Genomic DNA, 13,553 nt, shown 5'->3' on the forward strand with positions numbered 1-13,553 from the left:
GTGAATAACCGTATTAAAAGGGGAGGAAGAGATGTTATCTGTCAGACCCTTTTAGTGTCATAGTACCTAACTTTGTATAGCCCATACAGAAGACTGCCAGGGATGCTTTTTTGGATCCTCTTGGAGCGCGGCTTTTCTTTTCAAGCCTCTGCGTAATGGACTCTTAATCCCCGGTATGCTTCCTGCCCTGGCAGAGATGTCTTTAGCCCAGTATTTGTTTTGTTTACCCTTTTTTAAACTAAAAATCTTGCAATGCAAAACCCTGAATCCACGAAAGACCTATGAGATATTTGTGAAATGGGCCATGACTGCTTATAATTTGTAGGAATAATTACAGCATGTAAGGAAGTCTGCATTTATTAGCAGCAGTGATGAAGCATGTTGTTAAGCACACAGTGTGTCACCAAAGCAGCAGGCTGCTGGGAGCCCAGAATGGCTTTCATTGTTAATTTGGAGTAGAAACGCTGAAGCATATCCTGAGAAGGATGCTAATGAAGGGACTGCCAGTAGTAAAATGCTAGTGACCTTTGTGCTTTGTGCTAATTTCTATTCCCCCTCCCTTCCCCCTTCTCCTTTCCTCCTGAGCTGCTATCTGGCCAGTTAGCCCATGAATTTTGAGGTACAGTAGGAGTGTTGTCCATGCCAGGGTGAGCTCCACGTGACTCCCCCACTTCCACTCAAATCACAGCAGATTAAAGAGGCTTTTGTTGAAATATAACAGACAGACACATAGAGGCAGGGTTCAAATTAACTGATTATAAATCACTAGTTAGTCTGAGAAGCCAAACCTAGAGCTGGCTAATGATTTGAAATTACTAGCCAATTGTTAAATTAATCCCCTGTTTTAAAGCAACTGGGAAATGTTTGACAGCTGCAAAGAAATAAATATTTACGTGTTTTCTGTAGGACCCATACTCTGCAGGGCTTGTTCAGGCTGTGTCTGCCGAGAGGCAAAGGAGAGGTGGGCGAGCTGAGCCAGATACAAGAGCTGCAGCACGGAAGGAAATGAGCCTGGTTTTTAAGATGGGCCCATTTTACTTATGGCTTCCAGCTCTTGGCTTGAGAGTTGAGCTTTAAATTTTCAGCCACCTAGGGAAGAGGAGTCAGGCGTTGATGGTTCCCTATTGTAATTTTTCTGTTCTTGCTCTGTTGTCTGCCTGACACCAAAAGTATTTTCAAATTCCTGGGTTAAGCAGTATGCAAAAAAGTTTAAGGGCTTGTTTCAGAGTTGTCACTAGAGAGTGACCGGGGGGTTTCTGCGTCCAGGGCTGAGCTCTGGAGTTGTTAGACGAGAGGCTTTCAGCCCTTTTCGCAGATTGAAACCTACTGCTTTACCCAGTAGGAGCAGTAGACTCGGTAAGTCTTTACAGGGCAGCGTTGCCTAATTCTTTTGATAGAAAAGTTACACATTTCATCCAGAATAGTGAAGTGGAAGGAAGGGAGGTAAGGAGCATCACACAGCACCCACAAACCCTGTCCTGCTGCTGCTCTAATGCACTGGTATCTTTCCTTTGCAGGGACCGTGAAGGTGAAGAGCTCTAATATACAAGTAGGCGACCTCATCATTGTTGAAAAGGTTAGCCTTCATGTGTATCTTTTCTTTGTAAAGTACTTTTTTTGCAAGACCATAGAAAATGAGATATTTTGAAGTCACATTTGTTTTACGATAGGCTCAGAATATCAAGTGTTGAACACTAGTTATAATATTGAATCACTCTTCAGGGTTTCTCCCTCTCCCCCCATCCCCTTTTTCACACACTCTCTGCAAGTAGTTATGTTCTCTAAAACTGAGTCTGAAAATACACAGTACAAAAAAAAAGAAAAATGGTAGTGGTAGACTCCAGATATATGCTTTCTTCTAGCATGGAACTTCTTGAAAGGAAACCAGCACTAGTTTAAAATTTCTTCATACTTCTAGAGTTACTCACTAGCTCTTTTGTAAACCTAGCTATTGCTCGGTCTGGTCAGTGGGGGCTGGCACCAGTTATTATTCTGCACTTGGAATTCTGCAGGGAAGCGAGTTTAGGATTCAAAGCAAAATGAATACCAAGCTTCAGTTTGACAAAGAAATCCTCTTTCTCCTCCATACCCCCTTTGCTTGTCACGGTGGGGCTGTGGAAGGCGGCTGCACACGCGTGCAGGGGTGTATGCACAATAATGGCCTTTCTTCTCCTAACAGAACCAGCGGGTCCCTGCTGACATGATCTTCCTGAGGACGTCGGAGAAGAATGGTAAACATCTGGAACCAATTGTCAAAATAGCCATTAACCTTTCACTGGTTGTTTAGAGAAAATTATCTTTTGGAAATGTGAAAGAAATAGATAATAGTAAAATTTTAGAGAGACAGAGAATTCAAATGCTTTTATGGACCACCACTTCTCAGGATGTTATACTCTGTTTTTGTTTGCTAAGCAAAGAACGTAGGTAGTTGAATCCAGCGTAAATGAATCAGGTTGCACAATGGTTTGCATTATAGATGTAAATCATTTTACTTGCCATTCAGGTTTGTTTTAAGTGTGGGGTAAGGAAATGTTTGATCAGAAGCATTAAAAAACATAAAGACTAATGAGAACATTTCAAATGTCTTAAAGATACAGTGCAGAGTCTCACTATATTCTGGACTAGTGGAAGGAAATGAACGTGTGATGCAAGAGTATCATTCTTACGTTGTTAACGAGTGTTACTTGAAATCAGATACTGTTTCCAAAGAAAGAAGGGTGTCCTAGATACACAGCTCATTTCATGAGCTATAGGTGTATCTAAGACGGATCTGGAAAGAGCGCTGACTGGTGTTGAAAATCCACAGGGTCTTGCTTCCTTCGCACTGACCAGCTGGATGGTGAGACAGACTGGAAATTGCGGCTGCCTGTTACCTGTACTCAGAGACTGCCAACTGCTTCTGTAAGCTGCCTTCGTACAAAATATTCTACTTGGTAAACACGTGTTATCTGTTTTACCTGAAAAACGTTCAGGTGCTTCAGTTAATGGGCTGTTTGAGAAACAGGTTAATGCAGCATTGTTCTGCACAGGGCTCAGCGCATGTTACAGATTAGCTTTGGCAACAAAGAATATAAGGGTAAGCCAGCTCTTCCCGAGCTCCAGGCAAGATTTCACGTAAGGTGGAGCTAGGTGTCTGGGTGCTGCGTGGCTGTCACTGCAAAGCTGTGCAGGTGGCACTGGGGTTGGCAGCTAGAGAATGACCTTGCAGCAGGAGGTGGCTAAATGGTAGGTTGCTCCTATTTTCTTTTTCCTCTCCAGAGACCATTGCAGTAACCTACTGCAGGATAGCTCTTGTTGTGGGATAGGTACCCTTGGTGGTGGTACTTCTCAAATGCTCCCTTTCAATCCTTGCACTGCAGTATGTTCGGAGGCACAATTCATGCATTTTCATGAAATGGCTTCAGAGGCAGTTAAGTTTTCGTTGCTTGCCTTTATGAAAGGAGGAGTGTCACCATGGAACCTCCACTGTATGATCTGAAATAAGCATATAACTTCCATCAAACATGCTGTTTCCCAAAATCTCTAGCTAAAGTAGATAATGTGGTTTTTTCCTTTTTTTTTTTTTTTTAAAAAAAAGGGGGGGGGGAGGAGGGAGGAATCTAAGTATCTGTTTTATTGATATTCTAACTGTAAAAAGTGCAAGAAGTTTATTTTATACAAAGGCTTTGAAGCAAGGCATTCTCTCCATGGAGTGAATAGTTTATGCACATGTAGGACTCAGCAGTGAAAACACTGTGCAGAATTGGCGTATCTTCTTGTCACCACAGAACTGTTCCTAGTGACAGTAGCATCTTGAACTAAATACTGAGTGATAGGGTGTTCCTTGGTTGCCTTGGAAGACTGTTCCAAACCTTCTTTGCTATGAAGTAATAAGTGTCTTAGGCTGTCTTGATTATTCTGGCTGAAATTTCTTTTATGGGGCACCAACATCGAAGTAACTCCCAGGAGTCTCTCAGGTATCAGTTCAAGAAATACTCTTCAGTGAGGCTGGTAGAACAATTGTATTTTCTCTTAGACAGTTGGGCTCCAGTAAGTAATATAATTTAGTAATTATCTTAACTTGATACTCTTGCTCAAAGTATTTTGGTAGAAACATTTGTACATTATTAAAATGTCATTGTCTAACTGGCCAAACATGTCTGTTTTATAGGACCTACTGCAAATCCGATCCTATGTATATGCAGAAGAACCCAATATTGATATACATAATTTCGTAGGGACCTTCACAAGGGTGAGTCTTGTTGACATACGCTTGAAATCATATATGTAGTGTTTGCTATGCAAACCTGCTGAATGCTACCAGGATGCCAGAGTTTTTCAGGAGAAAAAGTGAAGTCTCTCTTACCATTCCTTGTCTCTTCTTTCCTTTTTTCTTTTCTTTTTTTTTCCTTCATAAAATCTATGAAATAAATCTGAAACAAAAATATGGTTATTGAAGCTTTGACTTGGAGAGAGTGTCATAGGCTGTTTGGGATTAAGGACCTTACTCTGAAGGTATTAGACCTGAACATTCGGATGGAGATTGGTAGTTACGTATTCATGGTGCTTGTTCAGAAGGAAATCTGGACCACCATGGGCTCTGTAGGATTAAAATCCTCTAATTGTGAAAAGACAGGGGATCTTGGCTAGATCAGGCAATAGCAGTCTTAATTCAGTCAGCTGGTTTTTTGCCTTCAGTTGCATGCAGCCTATGTCAACTCAGTTATATCTGCCTCCTATTTCAGAGGGCAGCAGCTCAGAGCCACTGTGAAATATCACCACTAAAAAATACATCTTTTGAGTTGTTGGGAAGATGCATTGCCTACTTGGGGCAAAAGGTTGGGTTTTTTCCTCTCAGTGGGATTATGAAAATTTTGAGAGATTCATCGAATACCCTTGGGGAGCTTTCAGAGGACAAATGGTTTTGTAACAAATAGGAGACAGTTACAGCTTTTTAGAAGTTGTTTGCTGGTATTTCAGTTCAAAATAGTAGGTTTTGCCCTTTTATCTTTATGCGGCACGGTTGAATCTGCTTTAATAGTGCTGGCACGAAAGAGGAATTTGTGCGGCTTGGGGAGGCAGTTCTTGTACAAAACCTGCACAGACATTAATTTACTTTCTGATGCAAAGGTACAATTGTGTAGAATTAATCTTTTGGTGCCTAAGAGGAATCGCGCTTTCTTGTAACTGTTCTCTGGTGCGTATCAGACAACTTCCCAGGCATCACTGAACAGTCCAAACAGGTTCTCAGTGAGATCTTACAGTACCAGGCGAAATGCTATTAATCTGCATGAGCCAAGTGAGGGAACATTTTACTGTAGTCCCTGGAGAGCAGCCAACAAATCCCCGTCTCATTTATGATTCCTGGGGGCCTTCAACAGGCAGAGGTATCTTAATAGATTTCTCCCCCCCCAATCCTTCTGTTCCACTGAAACAAAGTGCTCATGTTTTTAACCCAACCAGAGATTTACCTGGGTTTATGAAAATCCTCCATCCTATCAAGAAGCCCTCTACCAACTCTCCCAGCATCCCTCTCCAAACACCTCTGTGTGACTTTTGTCATCCACTGTTTTTCTGCATTACAGACAAGTTTGTTTCTTTTTCTTTTTATTCTATTGTAGGAGGACAGTGACCCTGCAGTAAATGAAAGTTTAAGCATAGAAAACACCCTATGGGCCAGCACAGTGATTGCATCAGGTAAGATGGAGGCATGTGTAAATTTTTTTTTAAGGGAATATGTTAACAATTTTTAAAGGTCTTTTTGTAATGGAATAATAATCTCTGTCAGTTGGAGAAATTAGCAGCTGGAATGAGGTTTCCCACTTGTCCTAACACCTCTGGGGAGCTGAGCTGACATCTAATTGCCTCTTGGACATTCCTAGATGAGAAAGAATTGGAGTGGCCTTTGGGCAGTTCTTTAGCATCTAGGACCAGAATAGCACTTAATTGCTCTCCACATTGACATCCTAATCTGTAACAGAAATGGTGTCAAATAGATTCTGGTAACAGAAGCTCAGATGAAAGATTTCCAGGTAAGTGCTTCCATTGAGTTCATCTTATATACTTTTAAAAATTCTTTGTCAGATTTTGGCTTATATATACGATAAGCTCCCAAGGCCTGAGATTAATCAATGCCCTCTTGTAGAGGCTTGTCAAAGTAAAAGCCTTGTTCCTCTCCTGTCCAGTGCGCTTGCAAAGTTTGCCAGGCAACAGCCGGAGGAGAGGGAAATTCTGTAGTACAGTTCTGGAATTAAAGTTGTTGAATGGAGAGACTTGACAGTGTGGTACCAAGGTGTACATGGAATTAATAATAATGGGAAGGAACATGAACTTCAAAAGGTTTTTTCTGAAGCACTGAAAAGGTATTGATTTGTTCTTTTTAAAGTAGAGAACAGTGAATAAATTTTCTTCCTGTATGTTCCTATCTAATCCTGCTCTGACTCTTCTTTGAAATGTATTACAGTGTTGTCACAGTGCTGTGACCAAGGGATTGTAAAAAAACTAGTTGTCCAAATACAATTTAATCAAGGTCCAACTAAAATTTACTCAAGTTAGTAATCTAGTTATAGATTAGTAATTGCCATGCAGGAGGTAACCTACCTTCCGCCCCTCCGAGTGTAGACACATGTAGTCAGCCTGGCAGCTTCTAATACCCATCAGGCTGCTTAATGCATGAGTCTCAGCTCATCCTGCTTTTGAACAAAATAGATGGAGAAATGGAAAGCCATTTTTCTTGTGATTTTGTCCTGTATGGCTCCTCTCCTCGCAGTCCCCTTTCCTGGGGGGGCTTTCTTGCCTCTTGTATCGAAGCTTTAATTTGTACCAGCTCTTGAACCGTTGCAGATCTCACACCGCCGTGGCTGAGCCTTACACAGGGAGGTGTTAGTGAATAGCCCTACTGAAGTCAGAGGGGAATGCTCTCCTGCCCTCAGCACGCTCACAGCCCGTGCCTGCTGAGGGTAAAAGCTCTTCCTCCGCTGTACGCTCAGCTGTGTGTAGTACACGCGCAGGTGCAGACATCTTTCCCCGAAGCAGGGCTCAGCACACGCTCTGCTCCACCTGGTTGCTACTTCAGTGCTGTTTAGAAGGCCCGGGTGGTCCTGGTGTCTGTATCAAGGCATGCAATGACCTCCTCTCTGCCCAAATGAACTTACTGTTTGAATCTAATCCTCCTTTCCAAATAAGTTATTTGTAGATAGACATCTTTGTGAGTTCAGTTAATAGGAATAACATTTGCAAAGTATTTTCATAATTTCAAATGGTTTATGCAGTTGATTCTGTTTTGAATGGCCATTAAACAACTAGAAACGCTCTTTTTATACATACCAGTGTGCCTTCAAGCTGTTTTCTAGTCCTGGCAGGTTTTCCCTCTCATTTTGACTGACTTGATCAATATAATACTCAGTTTTGTTTCTCCTATGGTGGTAATAAATAGCATGTTGTAGGTTATTTCTGTTAGGAAAAGATGTGGATATTATTTTTCTTCTTCTGTAAGTGAAAGCTGTCAAGTTGTGGTGATGCCTTCTCACTGGGGCAGCCTTTGCTTGTAAGACGAAGCAGAGCTATGTGGCTTTCTCCATCTGCTGTAGTAGGAATGGGTCTGACTGACTGTGGTTGATTTGGAGTAGCTGTGCCATCTGCTGATTTGAATTGTGATGATCTTACCACCACCTGCCATCTGGCTCCAGTGATTTGTTGTTGTTTGGGGGGGGGGTTTTAAAGGAATTTTTCCCAGCATATTCTTAGAAACCACCTCTCTTGAATCAGTCTTATTTAAAAATAATTCACTTACAGCTTGTTAAAACTTTGATCATTAATGGGAGCAGGGGAATAGCAGAGTATAAAATGGCAATGTATTTGCCAAAAAAAGCAGTGCTTGTTTTTTTCCAGCATCGTTGTTCTCCATTTTTACAGACCCTAAAATTTTCTAGTAAAAAATGAGGCTTTGGCAATAGCAGCTTTTAAACTCTTGATGGTAGATAGCTTTTTCTTTATGGCTTTTTGCAAAGTCTTTAAGAGAAATCTGTAGAAACCCAGTAATTTATGGTGCTAAACTGTATTATGTTTCTGCGAGAGGAAAAGGGAGAACTTTGTTGCTCTCAGCTCTTTAGCAACTGTGGGACATAGCATTAAAATACACTGATAGGCTCCCAGCAGCTCCATCTGTTACAGTAAGGTAGCAGTTGGTATGATTCGCCTTTTGGTGGGAACAGCAATTAGACAAATACTTAAAGTAAATTGTACATTTTAAAATAAGGTAATTCTGTCTTTGAAAGCTGTTGGAATTCACTGGTTGTACTCTGATTGTGGCAACCTTCACCAATAAAGAAGAACCGTAGCCCAGAGCGTTGTGTGTCAAAATTAAATCAGTGAAGGACCACTATCTGGTGTAAGGCAAACTTACCCACACCTAAGTGGGATTCAAAGTGGTGGGAGGAAAACAAAGAAATCCTCAGTCCTTAGCAACTTTTTATTTATAGTGGGTAGAGACAACTGACATCAAAAGGGAGTCAGGGAAAGTCGAGAGAGCAAAGCAGGTGACTTCTCTTTCCGTGCACAATAGTTGATGCAGTCTGTGATGCTGCATCAGGTCCAACCATATGGTCAGTGTGGTTGAAGACTTACTGACTTTCTGTAGGATGTCTTCTGTTCAAAGTCTGTGTTTTCATATGTTTTATATTTCAGGTACCAGCTTTTTTAACTTCTGGTTGCTATTGCTTCTGAAATTAGCCTGCTAAAAATCCTTTCCAACTGTCAAGCCTTTGGATCCAACAAGTACTTTTGTAGAGAAAACAAACAGGGTTGTTTTTCTGCAGCTGATGCATGCTCTGTTTTGTTTAGGTACTGTTGTGGGTGTTGTGCTCTACACTGGAAGGGAACTGCGCAGCGTGATGAATACTTCAAACCCAAGAAGTAAGGTATGGTAAGGAAACAGTCTTATAATAAATAAAAAGGGGCAGAAATTTACCATTTTTTAAAGAAAATCCTTCCAAATGCTATATATACACACTATAGGGACAACTCCATAGGAATAATGATTCATATCTTCTAGCCTATGATTTAAGATAGCTACCATAGCAGAACCTATTTCTCCTTATTTTTTTGATCCTATTCTGCATGTGTCTTCTCACTTTTTTAAGATTGGTAAAAACATTGTTTTATATGGTTATAATGAGATAGTCCCAGTTAGAATAGGAAAGCTTATTTTGCTGCATTCTTCTATTATAGCAAAGCTAAGACAAGGCGCAGGGATGTTTTATATAGTCTGCAGCTTTTGGCAGCATGCGTCCTTTCACACCTCTCCATGCATTGCTTAGCTTCCAAAGGATGGAACTCTTATCTAGTAAGCTGGCAACAGTATTGCTTATAAATTTAAATATGTTTGTAGTGTTTTAAAAGAGAAGTCGTCGACTAGTGGAGAATGGCTCTTTGGATATGGCAGTTCATTCCCTTTGTGAATGTTACACTGAGCTCACGTCTTCTTTTGTGTGTTTGAAATGTCTTTATTTTATTTCTTTAGATTGGTCTTTTTGATTTGGAAGTGAACTGTCTTACCAAGATCCTGTTTGGGGCTCTTGTGGTGGTCTCGCTTGTCATGGTGGCCCTTCAGCACTTTGCTGGCCGTTGGTATCTTCAGATCATAAGATTTCTCCTTCTGTTCTCAAACATCATTCCCATTAGGTAAGGCAATTGCTAATTCTTCCCAGCAAAATACTGTTTCCTTTGCATCCTCCTCCATGCTTCTAGTATGAACAAGCATGTAAACTCTTTATCTGTTCCTCATTTGACAAGTAAGCAAATCTAGAAATAGAAATCAAATTACTAATCAACGTAAGAATTGCTTTGTTGTTTCTGCTGAATTTGTTTAGCATATTCACCCGTTCAGTGACTCTAACCCAGGCTGTGGATTAGTCATTTAAGGCCCCTTCTCTCACGTGTTTGGGCTGCCTGGTTACCTTGATAAGAGCAGAGCAAAAAATGGAAAAGGAGAGATATTTATACAGCATGTAGTGTAATAGGACCTGATTGCCTTTTGGAGGGGACTTAAACTTTAATATTTAATTGCACTACATTAGTAAGTAGATTGTTACTTTCGGTGTAGGTCTGGGATTCATTTCAGTTCCATTTTTAACCTGCTGTCTGTGTATCAATCACGCTGTCCTTACTTGTCTCTGTCCATCTTCCCCTCAAATTATATCTGTTCTTCTCAAGATAATTTTATCATCTGTCTTTGAATTACAGTACCACTGCAGCAATGCACAGTCCTTCTCCCCATTTGCCACCCAACCACTGACTTCGAATATACTTCTCCCAAAACGCCCTCTTTGGCAGCTCAAATTCAGCATGGAAGATGTGTCCTTTCGTTGCACTGTGCCGTTCACAATGATTTTTTCCAAAGTTTAACTGAAGATACATTTTCTTTTTCTTTTTCCCCTTCCTCCTGCATAGTTTACGTGTGAATCTGGACATGGGGAAAATTGTCTACAGCTGGGTGATCCGCAGAGATTCCAAAATCCCTGGGACTGTGGTTCGGTCCAGCACTATTCCTGAGCAGCTGGGGAGGATATCCTATTTGCTTACAGACAAAACAGGTATCTATCTAGAAAATACAGTTTTGAGTCATGGTATGTTGTTGTTTGGATTTTGTTACATTTTTGGCCAGCCAGAGAGTATAATGTAAGATTTCTTTGGACTAGAAGCAATATGTATTTCCTGCCACTTTGACAATATGATTTAATCAGTTTGGGGGGGGGTGGGGGGGGAATTGCATTTTTTTTTGTTCTGAATGCACTATAAGTAAGATAGGACAGGAATATTATGCTACTTCAAAGAATACTTCAAGTGTGCTATTAAACCAAAAGCTGAGGGTAAAAATAAAATTAAAAGCAACTTTTTAGAGTTAGTTTTCAAAGCCAGTTGAAGATCACTTAGACATGTAGGCCGAAATGTTCCATCAGTCTGTCTGCTAAGTCCTTACACTTTTAAAGTTGAGCTTGAATGCAGAAGACCTAAGCTGTAATGAAAAGCTTGGTCTGACATAAAATCCTGGTCCCATGGAAGTTGTTTCCAGAAGTTTTCTTTGGTTCCAACAGGACCGGAATTATGCCCGCAGCTCTTGCTGGCATTAACTTTGGGATAAATCTCATTCTTACTTACTGGCACAGTGATGTGCACCACTACTTCCCGGGAGAATCAGCCCTCAGGTTTGTTAATATTGTCTTTTTGCTGGCCTCAGCCTGTGCTGAGAGCGTGGTGCAGTGACTGATTCAGCTTCTGGCCCAGTTTCTCTTGAATTTGGAGTACAGCAAGGACGAGAACGTGTGCTGGGGAATAGGCGTGGTGGTTCCTGCTCCATGTCTGGTGCTGCTTCTGTTACAGGAACTCTTACGCAGAATGAGATGGTCTTCAAGCGACTTCACCTGGGAACGGTAGCTTACGGCCTGGACTCCATGGATGAAGTGCAGAGCCACATATTCAGTATATACACGCAGGTAGAATTAAATTGCGTTGCTTAACTCTGTTTACAAAACAGTTTTCCGGGTCACTGGTCTAATGGTGAATTAATATGGCAGGGATCTGCCTATTAACCATTACTTTTTTGAAAAAGTCTGAAGGTCGTTGGATGCTTAATACATAAATATTATAATGATTGCTTATTACATTCATAGATTGTTTCACACCCACCAGTCTTTAGCTGCCACAGCACGTGCACAGATCTGTAGGTGTGCGCGTACATGCCTGTGTCTTGCTACCGAGGCCTGATTGTAAAATAGCATACTTTTATTTAGATATTCACTATTTACAGCAACCACAGTGTTTACTTCGTTGAAAAATTCGCTCTGGGTAATATTCAGTGGATTAAGTTGCTGTTTGAGTACTGGGGCAATAATAAAGGAAGAGGAACCATAGGTACTTAGTAAGCAGTAGCAGAGAACAAGTGTGCTAGTATCGCTGCTTTAGGCCTGATGGTTAAAAAAGAAAATGGTAAAAGTGGGACTTTTTCACTAATGCACCAATGATCTTATATGGTGCATAACTGACATCTGCTTTGAGAAGTATCTGCAGCTAAAGAAGGCAGCAAAGTCAACATGTAAAGTATAGAACAGGAAAATCCTGTTTTGGGAAGTGTCTCCCTTGCATTCCTCTTTCAGTATCACTGGGTGAGCCAGCATCTAAAAAGCTTTCATCTCTACTCTTAGACTTATTTCAGTTTTGTATGATAACCAGGTAATGCCATGTGACTTGTCTGGGTCAGCAAACTGTATTTCTTAGCATGTTACAGCAGACAAGATGCTTATCAATTGAAACTTCCTATAGATACGTGCACTTCCTTCTTAAAACAAGGGATGAGGTTTTACTTAAGAATATTACTACCTTTTAAAAAAACAATAATCAGCTGTCAGTGGCTGATGTTCCAGCCACTGGTACTTATAAAAGATTTAAGAATTGTCACTAATTATGTAATCATGGAAGCATTATTTTTCATTTTCTGCTAACAACCGTTCTTTCAACTGCAGCTAGAAATAACTTTCTTGTGACTGACAATTAGATTTTCTCTTTTGCAAAATGTGATTCCACAGACACAGTCTGCAGATGCTAGTGGTGAGTTACTACTCCCATGTCACATGTCAAGCATTTTCATTTCTCAATAGTTGTGGAATTGCTTCATTCCTACAGAAACCGCAGAAGTCATTTTCGAAGTGCCTGTGCTTTTCCTTGGGCATGCACACCCAATGCAGTGAACTGGGTTTTTCATGTCACATTGTTTTTGCTTTGCTTGAGAGATTTTTAGAGTGAAGTGCACTTTCTATACCCCCCCCCCCCAAGTGAAACATGAAGCCAGCATTCTTGCCTGGAAAAAGGCACTATGTACTTACTGTAAATAGGATTTTTATTTTTTGATTTTGTTCATGGTGGGAAAGACGCACAGCAGGTTTCCTTGACCTCAGTGATCTGGTTGGTGGCATAGCTTTTCCCTAGGCAGACTGTCAGGCTACAATGTGCTTTTAACTAAGCATATGATAGTAGATAAATACCTGGTATTTTGAGTAATTATCTTTTTCACTGGCATGTGTCTCGGGTAACTTGTAACTCCTAGCTATCTCTCTCTTTCCCTCCTCTGCTTTCTTAGCATTTGGTTCTTCTCTTGGTGTTGAGACCCTTAAATGACTGAACTATACTTAAAAAACAAACAAACAACAAAAAAACCCAAAACCAAAACAAAACCCCCCTCAGACTTCAGATCTATTTGCCCTCATTTTGTACTCAGTCTCCGGAGAAAACTTGACTACTGGTTAATTATTTGCCAAAGTATTCAATATTTGTCAAGAACCTTTTGGTGATTGTGACTAGTTCAGTATTTGACTAGTGCTGTATGTCAGTCTAAATGCACTTCAGCTGAGGGTTTGCTGTTGTTTGGTTTGGTAAAAGCCTGTTGCAACAGTGCTGATGAGCAGCAGTATTAAATTTGAAGATCTTATGTGTCCTGATCACTAGAGTGTGGAAAATAGCACCTGGAATTACACTGGTAAAGGATATGTCTCATAAAACGTTTATCGTTACCAAGTGAGATT

At 40.7% G+C, this 13,553-nt stretch overlaps 1 protein-coding gene across 3 annotated transcripts in view; it reads left to right on the forward strand.

Moving 5' to 3' along the window:
* Positions 1–13,553, forward strand: part of ATP9A (ATPase phospholipid transporting 9A (putative)) — a 65,128-nt gene that overhangs the window by 20,861 nt on the left and 30,714 nt on the right. For all 3 annotated transcript variants that reach the window (XR_012045093.1, XR_012045092.1, XM_072878839.1), the window contains exons 5-13: positions 1,518–1,576; positions 2,180–2,231; positions 2,807–2,901; positions 4,151–4,231; positions 5,601–5,676; positions 8,821–8,897; positions 9,500–9,660; positions 10,429–10,571; positions 11,359–11,471. Coding sequence is in view for 1 of the 3 variants with exons in the window: in XM_072878839.1 (XP_072734940.1) it covers positions 1,518–1,576; positions 2,180–2,231; positions 2,807–2,901; positions 4,151–4,231; positions 5,601–5,676; positions 8,821–8,897; positions 9,500–9,660; positions 10,429–10,571; positions 11,359–11,471 (857 nt within the window). In the remaining 2 variants the exon portion in view is untranslated. The remainder of the gene's footprint in view (positions 1–1,517; positions 1,577–2,179; positions 2,232–2,806; positions 2,902–4,150; positions 4,232–5,600; positions 5,677–8,820; positions 8,898–9,499; positions 9,661–10,428; positions 10,572–11,358; positions 11,472–13,553) is intronic.

This window comes from Ciconia boyciana, chromosome 14 (genome assembly GCF_034638445.1).
Source record: "Ciconia boyciana chromosome 14, ASM3463844v1, whole genome shotgun sequence".
NCBI lineage: Eukaryota > Metazoa > Chordata > Aves > Ciconiiformes > Ciconiidae > Ciconia > Ciconia boyciana.